We start from the raw sequence: 24,751 nt of genomic DNA on the forward strand, positions 1-24,751 counted from the left end.
GATGGGAAAAATGGGCAATGGGTAAACATGGGAATGGGAAGATAGAGAATGGAGAAATGGGGTGAATAGGGAGATGGGAGGATGGGAGGATGACAGGGGGACGGGAGGACAATGAGAGGATGAGAGGATAAGAGGACAGGACTACAGGAGGACAAGATGATGGGAGGATAATGGGAGGACAATAGGAGGATGGGAGATGGGAGGACATGACAATGGGACACAGGACAATGGGACAATGGGACATGGGACAATGGGACATGGGACACGGGACACGGGACACGGGACACGGGACACGGGACACGGGACACGGGACACGGGACACGGGACACGGGACACGGGACACGGGACACGGGACACGGGACACGGGACACGGGACACGGGACACGGGACACAGGACACGGGACATGGGACACGGGACATGGGACATGGGACATGGGACAATAGGACATGGGACAATGGGACAGTGGGACACGGGACAACGGGACATGGGACAACAGGACAACAGGACAACAGGACAACAGGACAACGGGACAATGGGACACGGGACAACAGGACAAACAACAGGACAACAGGACAGTGGGACAGTGGGACACAGAACCATGGGACATGGGACATGGGACACGGGACACAGGACATGGGAGATAGGAAATCAGATAATTGGGAGGAAGTGTATGAGTCAATAGCATGACACAAACAGTTTGACTGAAGGTTACCTGGGACACTGGCTTGCATCCTGCTGGCCGAGGCACGAGGCCACGGGATTGCAAGCCAGTGTCCCAGGTAACCTTCAGTCAAACTGTTTGTGCAACATCCCATAACTAAAACAAAACTATATAATGTAAGATGTAAGAATTTATTTATTTCTCACAAGTAAATAATATGCAGACACAGTGAGTCAAAGCACTGAAGGTGCCTCCAGCAGAGCACAAAGTGCTCTGCTTGCTTCCTGTGCCAAAGGCACAACGGGCTTGGACTCGTCTTAAAAAGTAAGGGAGAAGGGAGGGGGGCAATGTGGGAGGATTTGGGCATTTCCGTGTAGCACACATGGTGTCGGCAGTGACGCTTAACGACGATTTTGGAAATTTCGCGTGCTTTTCATTTTCGGAGTTCCATTTCCCTACGAGGTTCGAAACCCTCGCAATCTAAACACCTCTTTTCCCCCATCATCTGTTTCCTTGCATACTACATTGTTAAAATCCTCTCCCCAGTGATTATTTGTAAATTTGTAGTGAAATTCCCCTCCTGGGGTAAGCTTTACTTATTTAAATACAAAAATATGATAATAACTTGAAAAATTCAAATAAATATAGTGATTTTCGCTTTTCTGCTGTTTTTGGACCGCATTTTGGATCGTTTGGACCGCATTTGGACCTCCCTTGGACCCCTGGACCCTCCTGGACCCTTTGGACCTCCCCTGGACCCTTTTGGAGAGCAGGTTCGTGTGGTGTGTTTGTTGTTTGTTTCTGTGCCCGAATCCCACGGAGAACTGGGGAAATTGGGTATACAAGACGAACGTGCGAGGAGTCTTGCGGGCGTCTTATGCAGTTGTCAAAGACTGTCCTGTGACATCTCCATGTCAAGTCCTACCTCCCTGGCTGCCTGTTTTTACAGGTGTTTGCCGGTTGCTATCAGCTTTTGCTGGGACCTCTGATAGCACTACAGTGCAGAGATTTGGTTGGCGGGACACTTTTTTGCGTTGAGTCTGACTGCTGGGTGTTCTATCTGGCAGTTGCTCACAGTTGCCTTCCTATCCCCTGGGATAATATCTCGGACAGCATTTTTGTTGTCTTCAGCACTGTCATACGTCGATTTCCTGATGCGATCCTGTTCTCGGGAGGTGCAGACTTCTTCGACCACTCACACACACCCACTTTCTTGGATTCCGACCTATGTGCGTATAACGCATCTCTCATGTCTTCATCGACTAATTTTGCTGCAGTGGTGTTTCTATCCTGTCCATTGCTATATTTTGCCTCATTTTTTCGATTTTGTTGCTACATACTGCCATGTTCGTACATCATTTATATACGTTTATCGAGTCCTGCTAATTAATTTCTCCTTAGGCTTCCTTCCACTCCACCTACTTCCCCTCAACGAGCTCAGTCTGCTGCACGTCGTGCTGAGAGAAATCAACGTAACCTTGGCTCGCCTCCTGCACAATGTCTACCGCAAAATGATCCTGCCCCTGTAGCACCAGATGCTCCCCATATGGTATGTGTATTTTGATTGAAAACTTCGACCGTTGCTGACATATCTTATTCAGAATATTCCTCATATGCTGGGAAATTTAAATCATGCTCAGATCCCTGTGCAGAGATTTCCTGGAATTCCACGAAATGCAATTGAGCGTCATGAGGTGCACTGTCAGTGGCGTGCTCATCACCCACCACCACCCCCACCTGCTCCAGGCTTTGGCTGTTTTCCTCCTGCTCCTGCTCCTGCCCCTGTCTATCCTCCAGGCTTTGGCTATTTTCCTGCTCCTGCTCCTGCCCCTGCCCCTGTCTATCCTCCAGGATTTGGTGGCTATCACCCTCCTCCTGCCCCTGTCCCTCCCCCAGCTCCTGTCTATCCTGCTGCTCAAATGCCAATGCATGGTGCTGTGTATTATGAGGGCGCAGCTCACCCTCAAAACATGCAGAATGCCCATCCCTTTCTCCATCAGCCTGGTGTTCAGGGAGTACGAGTTGGAGTTGACCATAACTTCAATCTAATGGAAAATTTCAATTGTGCTCAGGAGGATCGTCAAAGGCAAAGACGTAACAGACAGGGTCCTGCTCCCAATCCACCACCTCCTGATCTGCCTCCTGCTCCCTTTAATCCTCCTCACCCTCCTCACCCTCCTCACCCTCCTCACCCTCCTCACCCTCCTGCTCCTGCTCCTGAACCTCATTATGCTCAATTTAACATCCAGTTTCATCACCATTTGCAAAACTTGCAAAATCAGGTTGAAGACATGGAAGATCCACGTCTTCGCCAGCTTAGGGAGGAAATAATGCAGCGACAAGCACAGGAGGCTCACCAGAGGCAGCAGGTTCAGCAACAGTTGCAGGATCGTCAGGCTCAAGAGATGCATAGGCAAGCAGAGATTTTGCAAGCCCAACAACAAGCACTCTTGCATGCACAGGAAGAGGAAGCACGTCGTTATGAGATAGCTCAGCAGGAGCATGAGCGTCATCTTCAGGCAGAGCAACGCAGGCTTGCATATGAGGCATGTATGGAGGATGCTTGGCAGGACTATCACAATCCAGGATCACAGGAGCAGCATGACCAGGATGAGGAGAGAAGGAGAGCTCAGGAGCGTGAACATCGTCAACAGGATAATCCAGAGGATGAGCAACCACCACCAGCACCACCACAGAACATTCCTATTCCTATTCAACAACCACCTCAGAATGCTCCTGTTCCTCCTGGAGGTCAACCATATGCAGAGCCTGTCAATCATCACACTCTTGGTCCTCTCACTGTAGAATGTCCCAACTGTCATGCCCGCCACTTTGCAACTGAAAGACTCACCAACTCCTCTGCACGTAATCCAAAATTTGGCATGTGTTGCTTGCAGGGCCAAGTTGATCTCCCACCTCTCCTACCATGGCCTCCTGAGCTCCAGCAGTTGTATCAACAGCATGCATTTCTCACCAACATTCGTCAGTACAACAGTACTGTGGCATTCACCTCTGTTGGCATTAAAGTTGATGACCTTGCTCTTCGAGGCTCTGGCCCAAGCTCCTTTCGCATCCATGGATCTCTCCATCACCTCATGGGAAGTCTTATGCCTGGAGAAGCTCAACAGCCTGCCTATGCTCAGCTTTATGTCTTTGATGCAGAGCATGCCACCAATGTTCGTGTTGACAGAAATCGCAATCTCGATCCTCAAACCCTCAGACAGCTCCATGATATGCTTTACAGACATCATCCCTATGCTCAACTTTACAAGGCAGCCTATCAAGTCATGATAGAGAAGCCTCCAGAGCAGCACAAAGATGTTCAAGTACGCATTCACTTCAAGCCAGGCAGTGATGGTCGAAGATACAATCTTCCTACTTCCAATGAGATTGCTGCCATCATTCCTGGAGATGGATCTGAGGATGTTTCTGACAAATGCGACATTGTATTGCGACTCCAAGGTGGTCAGCTCCACCGCATCAGCCAGCTCAGTCATGCCTATTCCACCCTTCACTATGTCCTTCTCTTTCCTTCTGGTGAGGAGGGATGGCATCTTGACATTCCTCTCCGTCCCCCTGAGGGTGGTCGTGGTCATGCAGAAAAAGTCACACAGCTGCTGTATTATGGCTATTGCCTTCACATCTGTCCACCTGCAATCGAGCCTGACAACATCTTTCGTGCAGGACGACTCTTCCAGCAGTATGTGGTTGATGCTTGGGCTACTATCGAGCAAGGCAATTTGAACTGGATCAGAAACAACCAGAAGAGGCTCAGGGCAGACTGCTATAGAGGCTTGACAGATAATGTTCTCAATGAAGGCATTGGTGATCTGGCTGAGACAGGGCATTCCTTCATCCTTCCTTCCTCTCATAGTGGGGGTCCTCGCTATATGTATCAACTTCTCCAAGACTCCTTGGCCATATGTCGTGCATGCCAAAAACCAGACCTGTTCCTCACCATGACTGCAAATGGGAGTTGGCCTGAGATTGCTGACAATATTCTTCCAGGTCAGTTCGCATTTTTTGCCTTATTGATGTTTTCATTGCTGATCAGTCATAAAGGTCAGACTGCTGTTGATCGTCCAGACTTGGTGGCTCGCGTGTTTTATCTCAAGCAGCGGGCCCTCTTGAAGAAGGTTCACGATGGCTTCTATGGAAAGGTCGCTGGATTGGTGTACACCATTGAATATCAGAAGCGTGGTCTCCCTCACATGCATCTCCTCATCTTCCTCGAGCCAGAGTACAAGATACGCACTGCAGAGCAGGTCGACTCCCTCATCTCTGCTCAGATTCCTGACCAGAACCTCCATCCACAACTCTATGAAGCTGTCAGCAAATTCATGCTTCATGGTCCCTGCACTCCAGAACGTTGCTTGGAGAATGGTCGTTGCAAGAAGCATTATCCAAAGACCTTCTGTCCTCAAACATTCATGAAGGAGGATGGCTATCCAGAGTATGCACGACCTGACAATGGCCGCACAGTCCAGAAGCCTAATGGCAATGTCTTCACCAACAAAGATGTTGTTCCATATTGTCATGAATGTTACCAACTGCATCTAAAATTCGATTATCGAACCCTAAGTCACCTTATCCGATAAGATTAGATTAGATAGATCCCTGATAAGATAAGATGGATAACCGATTAACGATCACTATCTTTACATCATATCTATACTATATCAATGTCATCCATCTTATCCGTAACCCTAAAACATATGAACTCATCACATCCTTAGAAGTCCTACGATTAGGCAACGGGTTATATCATAAGCGTCTATACGCCTCTATGATCGAACCATAACCAAGAGCCCTCTACGAGTTATCTCTCGAAGAAGTCATCCCTTCACATCGCACACCTTCACTTCTCATGACACGTTAAGAGTTACCTCTGTCATTTATCGAACCCCTTACATTAGAACCTGTTGCACAGTCACAGCTAAACCCTAGATCCCTATCACAGAAGCATCGCTCATAGAGAAGCATGTTCATTACCGAAGACCCTGGAGAACCCTTAGATCCGATCGTACCCGATACATCTCCAGATCCAGATTCTATCTAGATCCTTAGATCTAGATCCTCAGATCCTATCTCGATCACATCTCTTATCGAGATCCTTAATTACCGCTCGAGACTTCTAGTCACAGAACTCTCTCACACCCTTCTTAATCTCCGTTCACCCTGAATAGAAGTAGTCCCTGAGAACCCTGCTTAATCACCGATACCCTTGGCCCTATGAACCCTTTACCCTTCTCTCCTTGTAGTTGATTGGTTGATAAGACGCCCTATACCCTAGGTGCAATGTTATGACCGTATATAGTTATATCACATACCTTTCATACTCAGATAGCTCCGCCCCAATAGTAGTATATAGTCTAGGTAGTAGTCAGTAGTACTCCTTAGACTTAACCTCCTCGTTTCTACGTTATCGTAGGGCCTAGACGTTCCCTCTCAATATTACCCTTGCCTTATCCTCTTCAGACTGAGTCCTGTGGTGTGATCCATACTCCAGACACCTACTAGTTAGGTTAAGGGACGCTGGTCATAACACATATCCTCCAAGGCTGTTGGCAGAGTTCGACTGTCATATCAACATGGAGGTCTGTGCGTCCATCAAGTCTGTCAAGTACATCCACAAGTACATCTACAAAGGACATGACCGCGCTACCTTGGAGATGGGAGGAGCAGTGGATGAGGTCAAATCATACCTTGACTCCAGATACATCAGCTCTGTCGAGTCTATGTGGCGCATCTTTGAATTTCAGATGCATGAGGAATGGCCCTCTGTCTACCGCTTGCCAGTCCACCTCCCTGATGAGCAGATGGTTGTCTATGATCCTGAGGATGATGCCCAAGATGTTCTGGACCGTGCTGCAGCCAAGGAGACTTGCCTTACTGGATGGTTCATAGCCAATTCTGATGAAGACCTGGTGGCAGCTGGAGCCCACGACTATCTCTACCAAGACTTTCCCTCCCGCTTTGTCTGGGTTGACAGGAAGGCATGGAAGGAACGCCAACGGGGAAAAGCAATTGGAAGGATGTATGCTGCTGGACCCAACTCTGGAGAGCGCTTCTATCTGAGATTGCTTCTGACTGTTGTTCCAGGTGTGTATCATTTAATCTCTCTCATGTTTGCCATTTGCTTACTATTGTTTTTTTGAAGGGGCTACCTCCTATGAAAACCTTTGCACTGTTGACGATCATGTCTGTGCTACTTTCAAGGAAGCATGTCAGCTCAGAGGTCTCCTTGATGATGATGGGGAATGGAAGCAATGCTTGAGAGAGGCCTCTCACATGTGCACTGGACATGGCCTGCGAAGTCTTTTTGTCATCATACTCCTCCACTGCCTCCCTACCAACCCTCATCTGCTTTGGAACGACTTCAAGGACAATCTTTGCGATGATCTGCGTCACCGTCTCATTCATCGACTGCACATACAGGATCCCACTCCAGAGCAGGTCCATGACTATGGTCTCTATCTCATTGATGGTCTTCTTCACAAGAATGCCAAGTCCCTCGAGGTGAACTTCCCTGACATACCTCACTCTCATATGAACTGGGGGGACAGGGAGGGAAACCAGCTGATAGTCGAGCAACTGGACTATGACCAGGACGTTCTCCAGGAAGCTGTGGATAAAGGAGTGCCCACCCTCAACCAGGAGCAGAGACAAGTCTTTGATGCAGTGGTTGAAGATGCCATGAATCGTGATGATCAAACACCTGGACATCCTCACTTTGTGCACAGTGCAGGTGGATGTGGCAAGACATATCTCTGCAACCTCATTGCTTCCAAACTGCATGCTGAGGGAAAGATTGTTCTCTGTGTGGCTTCCTCTGGAATTGCTTCTCTCCTTCTGCCAGGTGGACGAACAGCTCATTCCCATTTCAAGCTCCCCATCCCCATCCATGAGGACAGCACCTGCAACATCAAGAAGGGCGATCCTGTCCATGAGCTTCTGAAGCGCACCTCTCTGATCATCTGTGATGAGATACCAATGCTCCACCGTCACAACCTGGAAGCCTTGGACCGTACCTTGCGCGATCTTCTTGGTGTTGATGCCGACTTTGGAGGAATTACTGTGCTGTTTGGAGGAGACTTCAGACAGACCCTGCCAGTGGTGCCTCATGGATCCAGGGAGCAGATTGTCAGTGCCACCTTTTGCAGATCTCGCCTCTGGCCAAGACTTCGCATCTTCCACCTCAAGACAAACATGCGTCTTGGTCAAGATCCTGCATCTGATCGATTCGCTGCATGGCTCCTTGAGATTGGGGGTGGTATGGGCACAGATGGAGATGGCCCAGTGACTCTGCCAGAAGGAATGCAATGTCCCAACAATGACATCCCATCCCTGATCAACAAACTTTACTCTGATGTCCTCCAACCCAATCATCCTCCCTTGCCTGACTCCTACTTCCTGGACCACACTATCCTCTCTGCAAAAAACACTGATGTGGACGAGATCAACACCTCAATTCTCGACTCATTTGCTGGAGACAAGAAATTGTTCACAAGTGCAGACTCAGTGACATACAGGGAATACGAATACATCCCTCAAGAGTTCCTTCACACTCTCAACCCATCAGGGTTCCCTCTGCACAAACTGGAGGTGAAGAAAGGAGTGCCTTTGATGCTCCTGCGCAACTTGGACCCCACACAGGGACTGTATAATGGGACTCGGATGATCCTGGTGGATTGGAACACAAGGATTCTCAAGTGTCGAATTCTCAAAGAGGGCAACAATCAAGTGGATGGTCAAGATGAAGCCACTGTGCTGATTCCTCGGATGAACATGGAGGCCAGTGATGAAGAGAACCCCATTCCTCTGAAGCGTCGACAATTCCCTGTGCGACTTGCATTTGCCATGACTATCAACAAGGCTCAAGGTCAGAGTGTCAAGTGGGTTGGTCTAAATTTGAGGACACCTGTGTTCAGTCATGGACAGCTGTATGTGGGTTTGTCTCGGTGCACTCACCCATCAAGAGTATTTGTGATTTTCCCTGAAGATGAAGAAGAGAGAAAGACAAGCAATATAGTGTACACAGAGGTGGTTAGAAGACTGATTGAAGATTGATGTACAACAGATTGTATAAATGTGTATTTGTATATGACAAAGATTTATTTATTGAAATTGTGTTGAAATGATAAAGACTGGAGGGGCCAACGGCCCCTCCAGCAGAGCACGAAGTGCTCTGCTTGCTTCCTGTGCCGAAGGCACAACGGGCTTGGACTCGTCATAAAAGAATGGGAGACCTGTTTTGTGGCTGTGTGTGGGAGACGCGTAGCTCGCTAAAGGCCACATGGGAACGCTTAGCTCGCTTAAACCTCGATTTAGAAATTTCGCGTGGTTCTGTCAATCGGAGTTTCAATTTCAAAAAACCGTTCTCCCTTACTCACATACTTCAGTCATTTCCTTACATAGAACCCCTGCCCCAGATGTGCCAAAAGGTTGTAGAATCATGGCTAGCCAGTCCCCGGCCGGTGCATGTAGAATAAGTGCTGGCCGGTGTACTATCTTATTATCACTTCAGTATCATTATTTCATGTAGGATAGGTACTGGCAGGTGTACAGTATGCCAATGTCTTTCATGTAGGATTGGTGCTGGCCGAGGTATAATAGGCCAATGTCTTTCATGTAGGATTGGTGCTGGCCGAGGTATTATAGGCCAATCTCTTGTATGTAGTATCAGTGCCGGCCAGTCTATAATACTATAACCATCTCTTGTGTCTTGTATGTAGAATGAGTGCTGGCCGATATATCATATGACATATACTAGCCATAAGATCAAGCTGGCTGGTATATGTAGAATATATCTACTGCAGTCTGATTTCATTAGTAGACTGGCCAGCTTGTATCTAAGTGGGTAGGAGCATGGCTGGCCAGTTCATAGTCCTTAAATTAATATACTGGCCATTGAGTGTACTAACTATAGGATCAGGCTGGCTAGTATATGTAGTCATTGGTGAACTGGCCAGCCTGTATATACATATGTAAGAACATGGCTGGCTAGTTTGCTTATTTTTCACTAGCAGACCGGCCAGCATGGTCCTACACGCTTAAGAATATGGCTGGCCAATTTGCTAATATTTCACTAGCATGGCTGGCAAGTTTGCTTATAATTCACTAGCAAACCTGCCAATTTGCTTATATTTCACTAGCAAACTGGCCAGCTTGGTTCTACATGTGTAAGAGCATGGCTGGCCAGTTTGCTTATATTTCAATAGCAAACCGGCCAGCATGGTTCTATGTATGTAAGAACATGGCTGGCCAGTTTGCTAATATGTCACTAGCATGGCTAGCCAATTTGCTTATATTTCACTAGCAAACTGGCCAGCTTGGTCCTACATGTGTAAGAACATGGCTGGCCAGTTTGCTAATATTTCAATAGCAAGCTGGCCGGCTTGGTGCTACATATGTAAGAGCATGGCTGGCCAGTTTGCTTATATTTGATTAGTAAACCGGCCAGCCTGGTTCTATGTGCATAAGAGCATGGCTGGCCAGTTTGTAATATTTCACTAACAAACCGGCCAGCTTGGTCTTACATGTGTAAGAGCATGGCTGGCCTGTTTGCAGTCCTTAAGTCAATACTGCCCAGTAGGTAGACTTGTGGCATCTCATTCAACGTGCAATTTGCAGGAGTGTGGGTATAATATATCAAGGTACAAATCCACACCCATTGAAAGCCTTCTTAGCATCCTGAGCAAACCTTCCCCACATCAAGACCTGTTGATAAGCATAGGCTTGATGACCAGGTCTAGTCGCTTGCTGCCACCTTCTGTTCCATTCTTTCTGGTGATACTTGAACCAGTTTATGGTCCAACCCATTTCATGTCTTACCAGACTCAACTCCTCCTGCCATCTACTCCATCTAGCCTTTGCCTTCAACCAGTTGACCCTATAGACTAAATCAGAGTGAGTTGAAGTGACCTGCACTTGAGATGAAATTTGTTCTTACATTCATCCATCCAAGCATCTTCTTGACCTTCGTTGGCATTATTCACCCTCCAAAACCAAGCTAGTCTGTCTGACCCTTGACCAAATCTATTTTCTTCTGTCACCTCTTTGTCTATACTGAGTTCGGTGGGCAATATTTCTCGATAAATACTGCCCAAGGTAGCTTCGTCCATGCCTAGATGTTGCATTGCTGACCTTGCCCTCTGATAGCTTCTTACATATTTGTCAATTTTGAGCTGACATCTGCGGGCTTCTTGCTTCGATCTGGTGCCAGCCCATGTAGAATTGGCACTTCGAAAATACTGACGATAAATCAGGGCCTTGTGACCGAGAGCCATACGAAGGTTTTCTAGGCAGTCATTGGCTTGGCCTTTTCGAAGCTCCAACTCTTCAGCTTGGAGGGGGCCCAGCCCAAGAGTCAATCTGTTGTGTTCGAGATGCTGAAGATGGCATCCAGATACCCATCTCTTCTGTGAGGATTTCTTCATCTATATCCTCTGAGATCTCTTCATCTGAAACCTCCACCCACTCATTACCATCGTTATCTGTGCGACAGAATCTAGGATCATCAGAATGCACTGTTCCAATATCAAGATCCATGCCAGCAGTCATAGCATCGGCAGTTTCATGAAATTTGGCAATCCTAGCTGCCAATCTCTGCCGCTTTTCTTCTATAGAAGCTTTCTGAGCAGAGGTTGCATCGTTGGGAAGTTGTCGTATATTTGCTCTCAATGCATCCCTAAAATAGCACTTTGTCAAATCATTCTGCTTGTTCCAATCAATTACGTACTGTAAATCCTCCAGATTGATACCAGTGATGAGCCAAGATACTGTTCCAGGAAGTCTGTCGTCATTGTTCTCAGACTCGGTTAATTTGAGCCGAATCTCTGCCATAGTTGGGGCTGAACTCAGTTCCAGATTAGATGTCTTATAAGCCTCAGACAGAGCTGTGAGCACTTACCTTTGTTGATTTGCAACTGGTAGATGTCAAGATACTCCCCACGTTCTTCCACAGCTTTTTTCTCATCAATTTCCCACATCAAAATCTTCCCAGGATTCAGAGACCGAGCCAGTTCATCAAAAGGAGATTTTGTCTCATCAATGCCTTTGAGAGCACGTTTATACTTTGTCAAGAGAGTCCTCGCTAGAATTTTAAGTGTCAAGCACAGTTTTTGATATACTGTATGATTGAAGTACTTACTTATTCCAACTAATTTTTTCCAGTTTGAGTCTCTCATATGATCGTCAAGAACTTCTTGGCGATGAGCATGACTCATTGACCGAGCAGTTGGGGAAATCTTATTGAATGGTGCCCATAGGGTCTCCAAAATCTCCCCATCAACATGTCCAGCGCCTTGAACAAAGTTGAGGCTGTACCTTGCAAAGCAAGCCAATTTGTGAGCGCTGAGATGGAATTTTCCAACTGCAGGGATGATCTGCATATTTTCTGGTATTGATAAGCTTTGGCTCTCAGCAACTCTCTAGTAAAAAATTAATACTCCACTGACACCCCACATCATAAATAATGAGAGAGGAGTCTATACCAGACGAATGATAATTTAAAGCATTGCATATTGAATAGTCAATGTTCATGTGTCTAAACATCCTATGAGCTCGCTTAATGCACTATTTAGGAGGATGTACAGACCTTTCGCCCTTCTGGAAATCAACTATGCTGTGTGGAACAAAGCATCCATGTCGAGCACAGGCAGTTGCTCCTACCCCTGTTACTCGAAGATTACTCCTGCTGATATTGGCGGTGTTGATTGCTCGATGATTGCTACAAGAAGAGCGCTATATAGGCTGTCAAGCAAAGCCGAATACCCTTGCTGCAAGTCAACTCACCTCCTTACTTTCGACAGCCAATGAGAGATGAGTCTGATATTCTCTATCTTTCACCATATAACCAAGACCATCTGAAAGACTGATGTCTAACTGTGGCTTTTTCATAGTCATATGTTGAGCGGTAAAGTTTCCATCCACAACAAATCTTTGCGAAATGAGCCAACTGTGTAAAGAATAAGTATAAGTTCAATGAATTGACCGACAATGTATTATCTGAGTTTAGCCGGCCGGCATGGTTCTGCTTGCTGTCTATACAGTCCTGGCCAGCCAAATAAAATATCAGAGTTTGGCCGGCCGGCCCAGGTATACAGCCTGTCTATATAGTACTGGCCAGCTTTGTCAGAAACTAAGCCAGCAAGGCCAGAGTTTGTGTACAACACGTAGCACACAGCCGGCCGGTCAGTATGATGTTCTTTGTTGCATAGAAGAGAAAGCCAGCCTCCTTATAATCTGAACCAAAAATTAATGACTTGCCTTTCGTACTTGTCTTGCCAGTTATCAGGTATGTTGATGCCAGGCTGAGGACATGAAGGGCAAAACCAAGCCAGATCACCCTTGCCAGGTTTCTCCCTAGTGTCATGGCCAAATCCAAAGAATTTTCGGCTCATCAAGTCTCTCCATAAACGTGACACCCTCATGAGTTCTCGATATCGATTCTAGCCAGCAAAGACATTTGATATGGTCAATCCAACTGTTGAAAAGAATAACTATATGCTCTCACAGGAACAGTACCCGGGAATGAGTGATTGGTCATACGGCGAATTTTCTCAAAGAAGCTTGATGCCGAAGTCTTGCACTCCAGTGCATCAATTAGAAAATGATCTAAGACTTCAAAAGTGAAGGCAGTTCGAGGTCGGGTGATGCTTGCAGGAAATAACCTGGCCTTCAGCAACTGCAGATGCTGCTGATGCTTAGACCCAGGACAACCACACCAAACAACATTGTGCAAAAACACTCCAGTTGAATGTACTGATGGTCAAGGTGGATGTTGTAGTTGAACTGGAAAATGTCTCCATTGGCACAGACCCAGCCTCTGCATCCAGTGGCACATCCTCCCATGCCTGTGGGTCTTCAGAAAATGGACATGGTTGCCCCCCATGGCCCATATACCAGACAATACCCAATTCTTCGAGTGACTTGTCTTCAAAGCATTTTCCAGTCCACTCTTGAACCTTGTGAAAGGGCAAACACTGGTGGGTTTTGACAATGCAAGGATGACACAATGTCTGATCCCCACTGCATGTCAAACAATGGAATTTCCCTTCACCAATCTGACAAGACTGGCACTCCAAGATATCAGAGGGCTTCTCCAAGTCAAGGAGGATATCGAGATATGAGTCTCAGAAAGGCAGATATTCTTGGATAAAGTCGTTCTGAGTCTAGTTCATTTGATCTCGATTGAGTATAGAATTAAATTGCTATGCATCAATCTGGTCACCTTGGTTTTTCTTGATTGGATCTCCGTATATGAATTAAAGTCACCGAGGACTTCTCCATCAAATTCCTCCTGAATCCTTGGCAACCCTTGAGTTTCCTCTCTGACCCGTTTACGAGGGCTAGAGGAAGGAGATGGTGTTGGGGCAGTGTCGTAGAGGGCATCAGCACATGATTCCACCCAGGTCATCTTCCTTTTCTTTCCAATGACTTGTTTGTGAGACACAAAATCAACATCTAGGTCCTTGCCTTTGGATAATCGACCTCTTCCTTTGAAGGAAAATGTAGCTGCCTTGAGGCGAGTTTTTTTGTGGGGAGACATACTGTTACTAAGGCAAAAGAGGGTGTCCTTAATATTTTGGTTGTAGTTGACAAAATCATTCATAGAAATGGCTAAACTACTACCTGATTAGATCTAGTACGTATGCTCTAACACCTGACTTATCCCTTCACAACCCCCCCCCCCCCCACCCCCCTCCTAGAATATCTACTCCTTTACTGTCATCTGCCCTTATCCCCTTGCCCCACCATCTTTAAAAAAAAGGCTTGTGTTGGAAAGGCTGGTCTTGATACTGCAACTCTGGAGTGTATTTTATCCTTCATAAAATGGGCGATAACGAGCCTTTCTCCTTCACCCCAGGGACCAATAGAGTGTTGTAGAACCTTCCCGGAAATAAAGTTCATTGTCCCAGGGTAATAATCCAGCTCTGCCCCTACATCAGCCAACACCAACTTAGCCTTATGGCCACTACCCAAACTGATCAGAAGATCAAAAAGGGAAGGCGCGCCACCAATGTCCCTGTGTGATAAGGTAGTACAATTTGCAATTATTTCTAATCCTGAGAAGATTGAGGGCCAATGAGAGATGGGCGCTGACACTGGTTTAACAGATTCTTGAAGTTCCTGGACAACTCGGCTGATCGCAGTGGCGCCTGCTTTGAATAGATCTGGAGCCGAGGCAGCAGTAATGGCATTCCAGAAGAATTCTGTGGTTGACAAGGCAGCTAGCCACTCTTGGACTTCAACAGACTTGTAAGAAGCTGAGGTCACCATTGGGTCTTGAAGTCTCTGTTGCCAGAATGTGTCAAAAGCAGCTAAACAAGTTGATTTGACCAGTACCTCATGCCTTTGCATAAAATATGCTGGTGATACTGTAATTCGGCCTGCCCCAAATTCTCCACCCTCCTCTGGCATAACAAAGCCTTGAGATCTCCAAGACGATTTGTCCGAGGAGGACGGAATTGATCGAAGAAGCAAATTTCGTAAAGCCTTGGTGGCTGAGTTGACACAATCCTAAAATAATTATTAATGAGGAGAATCCCCTGTTGAAGAATTTACATACAACTCGAAAAGGTGACAGAATATTGGGCAAGTAAATTGTCACAATATTACCCTCCCTGTCCACAATGGTAGCTGGGGCTGAAATTTTTCCAATCTTAGCTGCTGCAAAGTACTTTTGTAGCCGTTCAGTTTCAGAGAGTGAACCACCAGCACTAGGTGTGGATGCCTTGACCATGTCAGCAAATCTTGAGGCGTCCCAGTCTACATAATCTGCCCCCTGAATTTAAATCTGGATATATTATTGAAAACAAGATAACTCACAAGGATTTACTACTGCATGCGCAATTGTGAGTGCAGCCCGATTGATCTCATAATTGGAGATTGAAGAATTCTTGTCTGAGCGGACATCAGCTGTTGCTAAGCAATGATTTAGCTCCAATCCAATCCGCTGCCTTGATAAGAATAAGTGAGTTTCCACCTAACCAGCGGAGTGATAAATATAGAATGTACCTTGCTTTGTTCAGAAGGTGACTTTGTACTATCTTCCCTTTGATGACACTTGTTGCTGCTGAATCCCTCATGATTGCCTTGATCCTTGTGGTCAGAGCCACTCTTAGCTTGGTTGATTCACTGGTTAGCTGGTTCATGTTGGTGAGAGAGGCAAAATTTTCAACGAGGCAAATTTTTCAACCGGCTCCCACAGCACTAAAAGCCCCAGTATCATTTTATGTAAATTAGTGATATATGACATGATTCTGATCAAAGAATACTGATAAGAACAATGATGTGACTGCATCAATGTGCTTATGCAATTTACATAATGGAAGTTTAGCTAAATTGGCAATTGGCACCCAGTGACATCATAAGTCTTATAATGCAGCAGTATGTGACTGCAGCACCACTGGGTTAACCATGCCTGGCGTAGGTAGGGGGTTGGTTGGCCATCCTTAATAAGAGAAGGAATGAGGGGTAAAAATGGTGAGTTCAGATAGTTCAGATAAGAACGGTGAGTTCTGGTAGTCTAAAAAAAAGGGGTATCCTAATAGGTGAAGGAACAGGGGGTAAGAATGGTGAGTTCTGATAGTCTAGCTCTTAAAAAAGGGGTGCCTTAATAGGTGAAGGAACAGGGGATAAGAATGGTGAGTTCCGGTAGTCCAATGTCGTTAAAAAAATAGGGTATCCTAATAGGTGAAGGAACATGGGTTAAGAATTCCGGTGAGTTCTGGTAGTCCAGGTCTGTTAAACAAGGGGCGCCTCAATAGGTGAAGGAACATAGGTTAAGAACGGTGAGTTCTGGTAGTCCAGTGTCGGTTAAAAAAGGGGGCGCCTTAATAGGTGAAGGAACAGGGGGTAAGAATGGTGAGTTCTGGTAGTCCAACGTCATTAAAAAAATAGGGTATCCTAATAGGTGAAGGAACATGGGTTAAGAACGGTGAGTTCTGGTAATCCAGTGTCGGTTAAAAAATAGGGTATTCTAATAGGTGAAGGAACATGGGTTAAGAACGGTGAGTTCTGGTAATCCAGTGTCGGTTAAAAAATAGGGTATCCTAATAAGTGAAGGAACATAGGTTAAGAACGGTGAGTTCTGGTAATCCAGTGTCGGTTAAAAAAGGGGGCACCTTAATAGGTGAAGGAACATGGGTTAAGAACGGTGAGTTCTGGTAGTCCAGCGCCGAGTGTGGGTAAGGGGTTGGAAAATGGTAGATGGTGACTTTGTATTGGGTCCTTCATGGCGAGGGAGTTAACTGAGTTGTGCCAGCGATCGCGCCTGGTGTAGGGGGTTGCATAACCGAGTCACCAATATGTCCAATATAAAATCACCACCTGCCATTTGGTATTGGACATATTGGTGGCTCGGTCGCCTTCACCTTGGCTGTCTTGGCCGGTGGTAAAGGATTACTGCCTTGGATGCACCTTGTATTTGATCCAGTACTCATTACAGTCATTGACTCCTAAGAGTTTTCAACATCATTTGTGTTTACCTTGTATGACGCATGAATTTGATACTATCTGTGTAACATTTTTGTTCTATCATTAAGTTACATGCATAACTATGTATTAGCAGCGTTGATAGGTACGAAAGACCTTGAACGACTGTGCAATATGATGTTTTGTTGCGAAATTTTCATGTTGAGCTCTTCTTAAGATCACGTGACTTTTTCAACCGGCAACAAATTGGATGTTAGAGCATGACAGATTTCAATTTTAAGCACAATTTGCACTACATTTAATACAAGTTTCAAAACCGGTAAATTAAGAAAGATAATGGGGAGCTGCAAGACCTTGATGAGGTGGCCAACCTCACCAAAGCCTTGCGCTCCAAGTGAAATAGTAAGTAGTAAAATAAACTAATTGCGCTACTATGTCCTGTGTGAATGTTAGATAAGACTTTGAAAGGAGATTGGACACTTAACTAAGCAAAGCTGATTAAGTGAAACTCAAAGTCCTGTGCCAAGTGCTTAAGCTGATGTCATATGAAAGGAGAGCGCTTACCGGAGTAAAGAAAGAAAAAAATTCTCATGACACTTGCAGAATAAAAGTGCTTGAGTCAAGTCCAATGGGGGTGGTGAGAGTGCTTGATAAAGGGAATAAGCTTAGTCAAGAAGACAACAGGTTAAAGTACTTACCGGAATGAATACACAAACCAGTCAAAAACTAGCCCCCAGTATCAAATAGCGGGAACCACTGACAAGTGGTATGCACCGCGAACAAACAACTAGTGGGAACCACTGACAAGTGGTATGCACCGCCAGCATCAAACAAAACACATAACTAGCCCCCAGTATCAAATAGCGGGAGCCACTGACAAGTGGCATTCACCGCGAACCCCCAGTCCCATAACGCTAAGTAAAAAAACATAACGCTAAGTCGAAAATCAGCAAGGCGTTGCGAGAAAGTAATTACTTACCTTATAAACATAGCGCGCACAAACATAAAGTCAAGAAAAAATGACGCTATGTAGAAAATCAGTATGACGGCACAAGACAATAACAACTTACTTGTCAAGGGTAGTACATGGAAATAAAAATGACGCTAAGTAGAAAAAAATCAGCATGGTGGTGAGAGAAAATGATTACTTACCTATATGAAATCCTTTGAGAGGATGGCGCATGGAGATGAACAAAGTTAGCTAGTTGGCAGCGCACAAAGACAATGCGGACTTACTCTTTTTTTGAAGGGCGACTATAGAGTAGTACCTTTGAGTCCTTGCAGCTGCAGTCTGCAAGAACTCAAAGGATTATCTATAAGGCGCCCTAAAAGGACTGGACGCATAAGAGAATAAGAGTGATGGGAATAAGAATTGTTGGGACGTTGAAGAAGAGAGAAATGAACCGTGAGAAGTAAAGTTGAAGTTCATAAACGTGTTCGTTTGTCGTTGTTTGTTGACAACTCACGTGATATGTTGAATGTGTTGAATTCGCACAAGTCCAAAGTCACACGGTAAACTCACGTGATATGTTGAACGTGTTGAATTCGCCCAAGTCCAAAGTCACACGGTACGTGACGCGTTGTTTGCTTATTGTTTGTTGATACAACAAGCGACATTGTCAACGTGTCAGTTTGTATTTATTTGTACAATCAACCAACGCTTGGAACTCTGGCGCTTCCTTCTAAGTACCTTGACTTTATCATTGTTTGCGCTGCTTACTAGTACTGTAAGTGTTATTTTGAGTCTGTAAGTTACTGATTTAAAATCTGTCCATTAATAGATTCTTGTTCTAGACGCCCAATGGTCAAAACACTTCAAACATGCAAGAAGTCCACCGGCGGTACTGCTCCTCGCATCATGTTGAAGCTACCACGCTCAACACTAGAGGCTCCTGCAATGCAGGAGATGGAAGTGTGTGATCCCTTCCGGCACAATGAGGTATGTAAATTTTAACTTACTGATTAACACTAATGCTTCTTCTTTCACAGTTCTGTATCGTGTGCCGTGACGGTTCTGTCGATGAAGATCGCCTCTTCCTGTGCAACGCGTGCCCGAGGGTTATGTGCTCTCATTGCATAGATATCCCCTCAGGCGCCGCGCACCAGCTAGAGGCTGACGACGTCACCTTCCTATGCGTCTATTGCCATGTAGGAAAGGAGCGGCATGGACGCAGAGGATACTCACCTTACTTTGTGAGTTGCATTTGTCTTTCATTCTTACTAACCCTAACTTGACTTACAGGGTTTTTACCGCAATGACAAGCCGTTGTTCCCCTCCTTCCTCCCCATCCGTGCCACACTGGAGGTCTCTCTTCACTCGCAACTATCTTCTACGCCGGTACTGATGCTCCATCTCGTCCTCGTCGACCATGACATGACCGGCGGTTCCTTTGAACTTACTGCCGACTTCCTTCGTCCTTACTTTCCCAGCGGTGGACTCGAGTTCCAAGCTGTTACCTTCGACATTGGCAATGATACGAAGATCGCGAAGTATCAGTCAGATGCAGCTCGCACCGTCCAGTCGCTGTTGAAGTCCACCTGGACTCGTGTAGTTATCGCTATCACCAACCATACAGATAACGATGAAGGTGATCCGTTCGTGGGGTACGAAACTAAGAAGAAGAGTTATGTTTCTGCGCGTGTTCACACAGTAAGTGGTCACTCTTGGCTGACCTTGTTCTTGCTCATGTCTACAACAGGTTTTGGACATTCTCCTTTCACCTTGGGACCCATTGATTCGTGGCGCCGCAGAATCTTACCTTTGGCTGTTGTCTTGTGGCGCGCTGATCAACAAACCAACTTCGTTTGCATGCCTGCAAGCGGCGGTTATCAAGTAAGTGTTTTTGTTGTCTTAGGTTCTGAAAACTAACTTTAGATGCTAGTCATCGCATGACTGCCACTATTGGCTTCAACGCCGTTCGCTTCCAACCCACCTTCGCAACTCACCTTCTTCTGGCCTTCGCAGAACTTGTTCTGATTGGGTGCTTTGCCATTCAGGTCGCATTCCCCGATATGTTGGGACAATCCTACAAATTGGGGCGTCATAGCAACGTGTTCTTGATGATGCCGAATAGCAGTGGCTCGTTAACCGTTACCCAGTACGCCTGGACTCATACTGAACTCCGCCCATGGGGGCAATACTTGCCAGTTCAGTGCCCCCAGTGTGGCTGGATCAATGCTTGGCGTTCTGTCAATGTGGGCAAGGTGTACCACTTTGAATGCAAGAATGATGCTTGCAGGAAAGGGTTCTCATTCTCCCAACCAGCTAATTCAAGGGTGCTTCTTCCTGGTAAGCGGCCTGGTTCTTGTTGGATTTCCATTCCCTTGGAACCCACACCCAGTACTCCTGCTGAGGACGACTTTGAATAGATTTGTCTGGAGTTGTTGCACATGTTTGTTTTGTCACCTATGTTACTTTTCAGCCAGGTTTTGTAGCTCATTTTACATGTGTAGTTAAATCTTGAATTTAACTACTTTGATTGACGGATTTCTATTTTTTTATACCGTCTAAGTAAGTCCGCACATGTATTTGTATTTGAGCCAAGGTTATGTAGTTGTATCATGTGATTGAGGATCTTAATGCTAATCTTGAATCTTAATATGGTCATATGAATAATGTTACAGTGCCTAAATATGGGATTCAAATCAGTTTGTCGGCCAGCCGCCCTCCTACCGCAAGTACTCGTCAGCTCTATCAAAATTTTCAGCCTTTTTTTTTGACTGAACTACAATGGCTTCTGACTGGACAACTTGCTATAAATATATTCTTGATCATTATCATCAAGGTATTGTGACTGCAGATTCACCACAGGCTCTCAAACGAATGGTGAAGAAAATTCGTAAGGCTATACTTGAAGCCCAAAAGGAACTTGAAGATGAAGATGCGCCCCAATTGCCTACTTCTTTGAAAAGGTAACAAAATTTTAATTGTGTATGTAGATACATTTGATTGATGGGTGAATGCTACATATAGGAGATAAAACAATACTGTTCCCAAATCATCGCCTACAAGGAAGAGGCCGAGGAACGAGAGGCCACAAGTCGTCCAAGAGAAGCGTCCTTCTACAAGAAATCACTTACCGAATGGGATGTTGCACAGAGGTTGTTCAAGGAAGAAATAGATAAGTTTGACAAGGATGAGCAGAGAAGGAAAGGAGTCCAACATTCAATCAAGTATCGGACTGGCCATGCGAGGCAATGGTTTGACAATATGTCCCCTTTGCAACAGGAGGAGGTCAAGTTCGCCATGACAAAATGGAATAGGGAGGGGGCACCAGAAGAAAGTCAAGTAGTGTAAGTTTGACTTAAGATTTACTATTGATCTCGTCTAAGATCTTCCTTAAGGTATAGGAAGAACAACCTCAAGAAAACACTTGAAGACTTTTCAGAGCAAATACGACGTACTATGGGTTGTCGAGTGGTGATGTTCATTAGCCACAAGAAAAAAGCTAGTCAGACATTGTCTGTCAGTCTGTAAGTGATTGAACTTTCGTAATTCTCAAGGCTAACTAGACTAACTAATCACTATGTAGACATGAAACCGACCCTCAAAATGTCAAGAAGAGGTTTTCTGTCAGCTCCAATGGGATTAAGGAGTGGACTGCAACTGGATTTGAATCCTTTGCAGAATGGTCAAAGACCGAGTTTTGTATGTGGCTAATTGGAATTTGAATCTTGCGCGTACTAACACTAATTATTCACTCAAACTAATAGATCCTTCAGATGATCAGGACCTCGAGGGTTCAGACAATGAGGATGCTATACCCGAAATTATCCTAGATGACGATGGATATGCCAAACTTCCTAGTCGTGTTGGTATTAGCCTTAGGGGCCAACATGAATTTATTAGGGGTATATTTCATACTGCGTATAGTAAGTTCTTATGTCTTCATATTTGTTAGCATTTGATTGATGCTTTGGTTTGTAGAAGTCTGCACTGGGGGCTCTAGACCTGTGCCTTGGGGTGTGATAACTGCTGCCTCGTCCAATTATTTGGAACATGGTTCTGTTCCCACTGCATTTGTGGTCAAAGACCCTTCTCATATGAAGACTGAGGAGGTAAATCATCTATGGAACCATTGGGAACGAAATTCGGCTGCAAACAAGAAGCTAGTTGTTTTTGTCAAAGCCAAGGATGGTGATGTGCGGGCAAATGTAAGGAATGAAGAAAGAAAGAAGAAGTCTAAGGAGAAAAGAGTAAGCTTACTTGACTCAGACGAAGAAGACAGCGACCGGCTTCCTTCCTTGAACAGCTCTGATTTCACAGAACGTAGAACCCAGCCGGCCGACACAACCCCAGATGATGTTTCAATCGATGATCGATATGCATTCCTCGAATCTCTAAGCAAGAATGACGACTACCTGGAGCTTATAGATGCCATTAGGGATCTGGCAAAGTTGGCCAAGCAGAAGGTCAGTATAACTTTGAGTGTATCTTAATCTCATAGCTCATAGTTCGTCCAATAGCCAACTTCAGAGGAGAATCCAGATTTGCCTATCTGGGCTAACTGGTCTTGGGGAGAATCTTATCTTCCTGAGGACATGCATGTGTCTTATGACACTTTGAAGGCTAGCTTGGATAAGCTACGAACATCTCCAATCTCAGGGGCAGCATCTGCCATGCCAGTGATTCTAGGAATTGGGCTCCTCTATAGAGAGTCTAAACGCGTCATAGAGTATGAAGAAGATGAGGCTGACCCCAATACACCTTTCTACCTACCTGGTTCTGCTTTTGATCTAGAAGTCTTGGTTTCTCTTGATCAAGTTGTTCGGCAGGTCTTGGCCACAGTTGTTGAGCACATAGAGAAGCTGGCAAAAGGGGGACTTGGTGAGGTGCCAGGGGAGGAAGTTGTTTTGACAAAGGGGAAGGAGAAGGTGAAGGAGACACAGGAGGAGGAGGAGCAGGAGGAGGAGCATGAGGAGCAGCAGCAGGAGCAGCAGGAGCAGCAGGAGCAGCAGGAGCAGCAGGAGCAGCAGGAGCAGCAGCAGGAGCAGGAGCAGGAGCAGAAAGGGAGGAAGAGAAGAATGCCCCAAGCTTCGACCAGTGAGTCTAAGAAGCCTAGGATTGAGCCTGAAGTCCGCAGATCAGGCAGGCCAAGGAAACCTTCTAAGAGAGCCCAGAACTGATCTTATATACTCCTTTGTCTTCATTGCTGATCAATTTTGTACAACAAATATATCTACTTGTCAAGACTTGGACAAGAATTGAACCATTAGCTCCTACATACATAGACGAAAAAAGGCCAGTATACTAATGAAAAGTGATAATTTAAAAGCTCTACACTGGCCAGCCATGTTCCTACACATGTAGAACCAGGCTGGCCGGTGTGCTAGTCAAATATAAGCAAACTGGCCAGCCATGGTCTTACACACATGGAACCATGCTGGCCGGTTTGCTAGTGAAATATTAGCAAACTGGCAGGTTTGCTAGTCAAATATAAGCAAACTGGCCAGCCATGGTCATACACATGTGGAACCATGCTGGCCGGTTTGCTATTGAAATATAAGCAAACTGGCCAGCCATGGTCTTACACATGTGGAACCATGCTGGCCGATTTGCTAGTGAAATATTAGCAAACTGGCAGGTTTGCTAGTCAAATATAAGCAAACTGGCCAGCCATGGTCTTACACATGTGGAACCATGCTGGCCGGTTTGCTAGTCAAATATAAGCCAATCGGCCAGCCATGTTCCTACATATGTATATACAGACTGGCCAGTTCACCAATGACTACATATACTAGCCAGCCTGATCCTATGGTTAGTACACTCAATGGCCAGTATATTAACTTAAGGACTATGAACTGGCCAGCCATGCTCCTACCCACGTAGATACAAGCTGGCCAGTCTACTAATGAAATCAGACTGCAGTAGATATATTCTACATATACCAGCCAGCTTGATCTTATGGCTAGTATATGTCATATGATATATCGGCCAGCACCAATCCTACATGAAAGACATTGGCCTATTATACCTCGGCCAGCACTAATCCTACATGAAAGACATTGGCATACTGTACACCTGCCAGTACCTATCCTACATGAAATAATGATACTGAAGTGATAATAAGATAGTACACCGGCCAGCACTTATTCTACATGCACCGGCCGGGGACTGGCTAGCCATGATTCTACAACCTTTTGGCACATCCAGGGCAGGGGTTCTACATGAAAAATGACTGAAGGGTCTGCCTTACTATACGACCTCACTGTCCAAAATTGGTTAAGCCACAACAAGGGGAGGAACACTAAGCAAATAGAAAAATGTGAAAACAACAATGATGTATATATGTACTGTAATTCTGTATACATAAAAATGCGAAAATATAAAGATAGGAAAAATGGGCAATGGGTAAACATGGGAATGGGAAGGTGGAGAATGGAGAAATGGGGTGAATGGGGAGATGGGACATGGGAGATGGGAGACAGGAGACAGGAGGGAGATAGGAAATGAGAAATGAGAAATGGGAAAGCAGAAAATAGGACAGAGACATGGGAGAATTTTTTGGGAAGGGCAAGAGTCAACAGCAAGACACAAACAGTGAGACTGAAGTTTACCTGGGACACTGGCTTGCATCCCGCTGACCGAGGTACGAGGCCACGGGATTGCAAGCCAGTGTCCCAGGTAAACTTCAGTCTCACTGTTTGTG

The 24,751-nt window shown here is 45.6% G+C and overlaps 7 protein-coding genes across 7 annotated transcripts; 2 read left to right on the forward strand and 5 right to left on the reverse strand.

Moving 5' to 3' along the window:
- Nucleotides 1-2,080: 2,080 nt before the first annotated feature.
- EDB91DRAFT_1084599 (uncharacterized protein) lies at nt 2,081-2,659 on the reverse strand (the record flags this gene model as incomplete). Its single annotated transcript, XM_041315794.1, has 3 exons — nt 2,081-2,278; nt 2,388-2,597; nt 2,624-2,659. The coding sequence occupies 3 exons, from the start codon at nt 2,657-2,659 to the stop codon at nt 2,081-2,083; spliced, it is 444 nt and encodes a 147-aa protein (XP_041174042.1).
- A 7,654-nt stretch (nt 2,660-10,313) lies between these two features.
- EDB91DRAFT_1057874 (uncharacterized protein) lies at nt 10,314-10,580 on the reverse strand (the record flags this gene model as incomplete). The annotated part of the gene is made up of 1 exon (XM_041314116.1): nt 10,314-10,580. A coding segment is annotated over one exon (267 nt), but the record flags the coding sequence as incomplete, so codon positions are not given.
- Nucleotides 10,581-11,003: 423 nt separating this feature from the next.
- On the reverse strand, nt 11,004-11,653 carry EDB91DRAFT_1057862 (uncharacterized protein; the record flags this gene model as incomplete). The annotated part of the gene is made up of 3 exons (XM_041314114.1): nt 11,004-11,352; nt 11,404-11,515; nt 11,575-11,653. The coding sequence occupies 3 exons, from the start codon at nt 11,651-11,653 to the stop codon at nt 11,004-11,006; spliced, it is 540 nt and encodes a 179-aa protein (XP_041174044.1).
- Nucleotides 11,654-12,239: 586 nt separating this feature from the next.
- Nucleotides 12,240-14,082, reverse strand: EDB91DRAFT_1238672 (uncharacterized protein; the record flags this gene model as incomplete). Its single annotated transcript, XM_041321753.1, has 5 exons — nt 12,240-12,407; nt 12,459-12,621; nt 12,942-13,114; nt 13,180-13,427; nt 14,010-14,082. The coding sequence occupies 5 exons, from the start codon at nt 14,080-14,082 to the stop codon at nt 12,240-12,242; spliced, it is 825 nt and encodes a 274-aa protein (XP_041174045.1).
- A 311-nt stretch (nt 14,083-14,393) lies between these two features.
- Nucleotides 14,394-15,820, reverse strand: EDB91DRAFT_1084601 (uncharacterized protein; the record flags this gene model as incomplete). Its single annotated transcript, XM_041315795.1, has 5 exons — nt 14,394-14,691; nt 14,770-15,185; nt 15,235-15,443; nt 15,495-15,625; nt 15,684-15,820. 5 exons carry the CDS (start codon nt 15,818-15,820, stop codon nt 14,394-14,396), a joined length of 1,191 nt encoding a protein of 396 aa, XP_041174046.1.
- A 3,083-nt stretch (nt 15,821-18,903) lies between these two features.
- EDB91DRAFT_1251594 (uncharacterized protein) lies at nt 18,904-20,471 on the forward strand (the record flags this gene model as incomplete). The annotated part of the gene is made up of 5 exons (XM_041323398.1): nt 18,904-19,041; nt 19,092-19,295; nt 19,345-19,752; nt 19,802-19,935; nt 19,985-20,471. The coding sequence occupies 5 exons, from the start codon at nt 18,904-18,906 to the stop codon at nt 20,469-20,471; spliced, it is 1,371 nt and encodes a 456-aa protein (XP_041174047.1).
- Nucleotides 20,472-21,312: 841 nt separating this feature from the next.
- EDB91DRAFT_1251595 (uncharacterized protein) lies at nt 21,313-23,228 on the forward strand (the record flags this gene model as incomplete). The annotated part of the gene is made up of 6 exons (XM_041323399.1): nt 21,313-21,395; nt 21,453-21,575; nt 21,635-21,750; nt 21,816-21,974; nt 22,030-22,514; nt 22,569-23,228. 6 exons carry the CDS (start codon nt 21,313-21,315, stop codon nt 23,226-23,228), a joined length of 1,626 nt encoding a protein of 541 aa, XP_041174048.1.
- Between the last annotated feature and the right edge of the window lie 1,523 nt (nt 23,229-24,751).

This window comes from Suillus paluster, assembly GCF_016628075.1.
Source record: "Suillus paluster strain FC165 chromosome Unknown EDB91scaffold_56, whole genome shotgun sequence".
NCBI classification, from domain to species: domain Eukaryota; kingdom Fungi; phylum Basidiomycota; class Agaricomycetes; order Boletales; family Suillaceae; genus Suillus; species Suillus paluster.